Here is a 6,319-nt window from a genome sequence, read left to right as displayed (position 1 = left end):
TTCAGCATCTTTCAACCCTCCATAGATAACATATATCCTCAAATCTCTTAACTAGACATTTCTTAACAAGACTAACTGAGTCTAAGAAATAAAATGTCAACGTTGTGCTGATACCAGCAGAAAATAAATCAGGGGATCATCACTATTGGTTTGTGTAATCCATGTCATAGATGTTGCTGATGCCAATAATAATCTTGTTACATTTGAGTGAATCATGCTCAAAAGATATACATGACAAGTATACTGTATGTTTGTCTGTTTAGTGAAATTTAAAGACTTTACGTTACAGAGATGCACTCTGCAAGAACTGTGATTGTTGAATTTGAAGTAGAAACAACTATGGTAAAAAAATAAAACAAAACATAAAGAATAGATAAATCAATAAAACAACAAAGAGAATTAGAGGAAACAAATAAAAACCAATTGAGACAGATCATAAAAGAACATTAGACAACTCTACGCTTGCTGAATTGTGGTTCTGTACTGAGGAATGGGCTAAAATCCCACCAAGCAGCTGTAGACGACTGTTCAGCAGTTACTGGAAACATTTAGTTGCTGTTAATGCTGCACAAGGAAGTCACACCTGATGCTGAAAACAAGGGTTCACTTACTGTTGGACTTTTGCTGAGGTACTGAGTCATTTATATGCAGAAATGTAGAAAATTCTGAGGGGTTCAAATACTTTTAAGCAGCAGTCTGTGTGATATTTGCCCCAAACAAACAAATGATGTGACAAAATGAAGACAATCAAGTTATGTATGTGAAGGTGCTGAACTTAAATAGAGTTCAGATACTGAGTTATTTCCTCATTCACCACTCTGACAGTTGGTTTCCACTGCTCTAGGTAAATTAGCTGATGTTTTTCTTCTTTCTGTTTATCTTCATATTCAAATGCAGACACTGAGAGGGCTACAAGAGACCTCTGTATCAGACAGAAAGACACATTTACTTCAGCCCAGTCTTCAACAGGACATCACACTGAAGCAAGGGGAGAAGAAATAACTGGATGTAAGTTTAACTCTCCAATCTCTGTGTGTTTGTAATACTAGAGTATGTATTTATAAAGGAGGATGTATTTAAGGTACGTCATTCTTCATAATGGTCAGTAATAATGGTTTTTATTTCAAATCTGATTAATATTGAACTAAACTTTCATTTACTAGAGAATGAGACAATTTGTATTCAGTTTATTTATCACTTTATTTTGTATGAATGTTATGTGCCACACACAACAGTAGCTATAAACAGACATAGATAGCAACATGATGGAAGTTTGGCAGTGTAAGATGAGTTCCTCCAGATAAATCTACAGAGAGTTATCAACAGAATCTGCAGCTTCCTTCAACTGTCCACATTCATGATGAGTTTCATCTTCTCTGACTGTTCTTCACATACTGTTTCGTTCTCATGATAACACACTCCACCAGTGTTTTCCTGCCCATATGTCTGATATGTTCACACTCCAGTGTCAAACACAAAGACTGAATTTAGTCTGTGGTTTTTAGATGGTCTGCTGTGTTGGATGTTAATCTGTAACATACAAACTGTCTTTTAGCAAAGTTTCAACTCAGCTTCTTTGACATTGTGTCAATACGTTTGAAGTGGACTCTGAGTAAACATTCAGTAAACGTTAAGTAAGTTGACCCAACAGTCTCCTTTAGGATTATTCCGTATTTCTTGTGTAAGACTACAGATTAAACCTGAAACTCTTTTGTCCTTTGGACAAGAAGGAATCAACCAACCAATGGATCAGTTCACCTGGACACGTCAGTCCTAAACAAAAACCTACAGTAGCTGCAGATTTTTCCAGGATGTTGAGGAAGTTATGACTCAGCAGTCTTGGTCCTTTTTTGAATTCATTTGAATATTTTCCACCTGCTTGTATTCCTCTTCCTTAATACACTGAACTCAGTGTTGCAAAGTGTTGCAGCTTTTTTAACTTTGACATGAAGAGCTGTGGATTAATTGTGTCAGACTTCACTTTAAATCACACTGTTTTAGTGGAGAAGTAACAGCATTCGTTAATACACAGAATTAGATGTTACAATCCCTAGTTTTATTATTGCATGATGTTGCTATTTGTTTTTACCGTACGTAGGTTCAAAGGGACATTGCAGCCTTAGTTTTTAGAAGTGATTGGTCAAAAAAGTTCCATCATTATATTCAGCAGAGATTTCGCTTGCTGCACTTCATTATTTTTATATAGTTTAACACACATTAATTGTCTTTATATACATTTCTGAGTGCAAGCAACTTTTAAATACATTTGAATGGTGATTTAAATATATTGTACCTAGCCCTACAGTGAGCATGTATTTCTTCTAACTGAGACAAGTCTATTTTACAATAGCCATTTTTAAAATGAATTGAACTTACTGTACTTTGGATTCAAGGAAGAAGCAATAACTGAAAAACATAGCAATACAAAGCAGTAAAACATGAAATAGTAAGAAAGCAATGTGGCAGCGTAAAAAATTGTTGTTGATAAATTTACAGGGAGGCAGCAACAGAATCTGCTGCTCTGTTCAAATCTATGGTTCATCTTAGCTGTCTGGTCCCCACATACTGTTTCCTGCTTACGTTTATTCTCATTGTTCTAGAGGACGGCCTCAGCAGGCAGCAGTTTTAATCGTTTTTTATTCATCTGTTGCAGCATATTAAAACATTTTAACCTAATGATTTCATTCTGAAATTATAGCAACACAATGACCAGTGTCCTCCTGCACATGTTTCTGATATGTTCACACTCAAGTGTCAAACACAACGATCTAACAACCGTTACAAGTTAGCCTGCAGTTTTGGTTGGTTGTTGAGCTATGATATGTGAAGTGGTGCTTCCAAAGTTTAATCTTCCTGATCAGATGCTTTAACAGTGACACCATCAGACTCTTTGTTATTGTGTCAACAGGTTTGAAGCTGATTCTGATTAATTCGTAGTCTATATGCAAGACTACAGATTAAACCTGGAACACTTTTCTCGTTCAGAAAAGAGCAAATCAGCGATATCTGTCAGTTCACCTGGAGACTTAAGTCCAAAACAAAAACCGACAGTAGTAGAAGATTGTTCAGGGTTGGTCAGTTGCACTATTTCCATAGTAGAGAAGGAAGTTTTAGTCCTGATTTAAATGAATTAGTATTTTCCACCTGCTTGTATTCCTCTTCCTTAAAACACAAGACTGTACAATGGAGCCAGTGTTGCATCTTTTTAAAAGTTGACATAAAGTGTTTAAATGTGTCCTTCATCCAACAGAGACAAACAGCTGAAATAAAAGATCAGTTTCATCAAACAGAGCAAAGATGCAGTGGAGTCTGCTCATTCTGATGGGTAAGTGGATCAGATCAACATCAACCATACTGCTGGATGTGTTTTATATCTCTTCATCATCAGAAATCATTACAGCTTCATCTGGATTTCAGCTGACACCACTCTGTTTGACATGTCAACTTCTTGCAATTCTCAGCACAGATACATCTAAACTATACTTAACATATACATAAACTGGGCTAATACACAGCAGATCAAATGATTTCATTTGTCTTACAATCAGCTCTACGTCTGTGTTTTCTCTGATTTTAGGTCAGTGTTACTTCATCACATGTCAACTCTACGAGTACCACTATATTGAAGATGGAAAGAACTGGACAGAAGCTCAGAAGTACTGCAGAGAATATTACACTGATCTGGCCACAGTGTCTAACATGACAGACATGAAGAGACTCCTTGAGAAATCTGCAGGGAATCAACCTGAAGCCTGGATTGGGCTGTACAACAGAACACATGTCACCAGGACATGGCACTGGTCTCTACCTGGAGTGGAGTTTGAAGATAATAAAACAAGATGGGCTGAAGGTGAACCAAATGATCAAGATGGTCTGGAGAACTGTGGATTTATAAGGAAAGAAAAACTGTTGGGAGATTTCCCTTGTAAAGATGAACATCGTTTCATCTGCTATAATGGTGAGTGGATATAAATTCAGCATCTTTCAACCCTCCATAGATAACATATATCCTCAAATCTCTTATCTAGACATTTCTTAACAAGACTAACTGAGTCTAAGAAATAAAATGTCAACGTTGTGCTGATACCAGCAGCAAATAAATCAGGGGATCATCACTATTGGTTTGTGTAATCCATGTCATAGATGTTGCTGATGCCAATAATAATCTTGTTACATTTGAGTGAATCATGCTCAAAAGATATACATGTCAAGTATACTGTATGTTTGTCTGTTTACTCCACAGAAAAAAAAACATCCCAACTAAAGGTCACATTGAATAAAGAAAAGAAGAATTTGGTTGATGACTACTATGACTGATGTTTGTGTGTTTACTCCACAGAAAGTAATCCATCCACAAAGATCCATGTGATTAAAGAAAAAAAGAACTGGATTGATGCTCAGAAATACTGCAGAGATCATCACACAGACCTGGTCAGTGGATTCAACTACTTAGATCATGTAGTACTCAATGATAACGTACCCTATTGTATTGGTCTGTTCAGAGACACCTGGTGGTGGTCAGATGGGAGCAGTTCCTCTTTCAGACACTGGAATCATATCCTGTCATCAGAACATGAATGTGCAGTGACCATGTTGGAAGAAGGAGGAAGATGGAAGAATGCCAACTGTAATGACCAAAAGCCTTTCTTCTGTTATGATGGTGAGTTTTTAAAGATCCATGAAGATAAAGTAACATCTCCACATTTAGCTCCAGCACTGGAAACTGTCTGAAGATCTACCTGAATCTATTATTCCACAATACTGATCTATTTATGTGTGAGTTAATGTACAATTATTTCAGAGGTGATTAAATCTGCACTACAACCACATCCCAAAACATATTTAGATTCAGTCTGTAATTTTATTTCACAGCTGCATGGATATGCATCAAAATATCAGAACTTGAAGATATTGAAGTGTCACCAAACAAGAAGAGACTTTGTTTTATGCTTTTAAAAGTCCTTAAAGAATGTGTCCATGTCTTTCAATGACAGATAAAGTGATCCTGATCCAAGAAGAGAAGACCTGGGAGGAAGCCTTGTATCACTGCAGAGACAACTACAATGACCTGGTCTCCATCACCAACCCTCACCAGCAGAGATGGGTTCAAGAGAGAGCCAAGAAGGCCTCAACTCCTTTTGTCTGGCTGGGACTGCGCTACACCTGCACTCTGGATTTCTGGTTCTGGGTCAGTGACGAGGTAGTCACCTATAAGAACTGGAACTCTACGGTGAATGATGACTGTGACCTGTCTGGAGCCATGGAAACAGGAGGAAAACATCAGTGGTTCAAAAAAATGGATGACAAGAAGTTTAATTTCATCTGTTCTAAGTCTTAAACTCACTGATAACAGGCTTTTTATTCATATACTCAGAATGTTGGTTGTGTATTAAATGTATTCTTTCCATCTTTCTTGAATGGTGAACTGGGAAATGTAGGAATCCCAACTTGAAATGTCTAAAAGCTGTCTTCAGATTCTGAGAGGAAGAAGCTACACTATAGTCAGTTGTAAAGTAGTGCAGGTTTACTGTGGATGTTTAAAGTGGAATAAGTGGATAATCTGATGTGATAATGTTAACACAATTATCATGGAACTGGTGCAGAAACACCTCAAAGACTCCAGGTGTCAAATAACCATCAGCATTTGTATCTTAAGTGGGAAGTTTCTCCTTCTTTCTCACTTTCACTCCTGTGTAACATGTAGACTTCTCTCACAACAGTGTGCTCATTTGCTTTCAAGAGAAAACAGGGAGACTATGTTATGTTTAATCTTTTGCTGATATTCTATTCTATAAAATGACATCTATGTTATGATCAATTTCTGGGCTTTGGTTAAATGGATAGTTGAATTCTCTGTTGTTGAACCTGTTAAAGCATGGAGTGGCCTCTAATGTTCTTTTCCTTAAGTCTGTTCATCTACATCTTATCTGCGATTGAATACATAGACACAAGTTTAGAAGATGAACCTATTTACCCAATGTATGTAATCACAAACCAAAAAAATATAGAAAAGAAATGAAAAGCTGTATGTTGTTAATTGTTTTATTTTTTTAATGAATGTCAGCGTTATGAAGATGCTATTTAATTCTACTAATATCTGAGCAGTGAGGGTGTAACTGTGTTCTAACAGATGACTGGTCTATAAGTGAAATTTAAAGACTTTACCTTTTGGAAGACAGAGACAGAGACAGACAGCCATTAACGCTCAAACACACGGAGTCAACAGTCAACTGAGAGTGGACAAAACATGGAAACTCCACACAGAAAGACCTTGAACCTCCTGAGGTGACAGCAGAACTGCATGTAATTTAAAATACAA

At 36.8% G+C, this 6,319-nt stretch overlaps 1 protein-coding gene across 1 annotated transcript; it reads left to right on the top strand.

The window, feature by feature from the left end:
- Positions 1-4,100: 4,100 nt before the first annotated feature.
- On the top strand, positions 4,101-5,983 carry LOC311487245 (lithostathine-1-beta-like). Its single transcript, XM_084543448.1, has 2 exons — positions 4,101-4,660; positions 4,995-5,983. The coding sequence occupies exons 1-2, from the start codon at positions 4,591-4,593 to the stop codon at positions 5,336-5,338; spliced, it is 414 nt and encodes a 137-aa protein (XP_084399574.1). The 5' UTR covers positions 4,101-4,590; the 3' UTR covers positions 5,339-5,983.
- The last annotated feature ends 336 nt before the right edge of the window (positions 5,984-6,319 follow it).

This window comes from Chelon labrosus (genome assembly GCF_963514085.1).
Source record: "Chelon labrosus genome assembly, chromosome: 1".
Lineage (NCBI taxonomy): Eukaryota > Metazoa > Chordata > Actinopteri > Mugiliformes > Mugilidae > Chelon > Chelon labrosus.
This window is presented reverse-complemented; position numbering and strand designations above follow the sequence as displayed.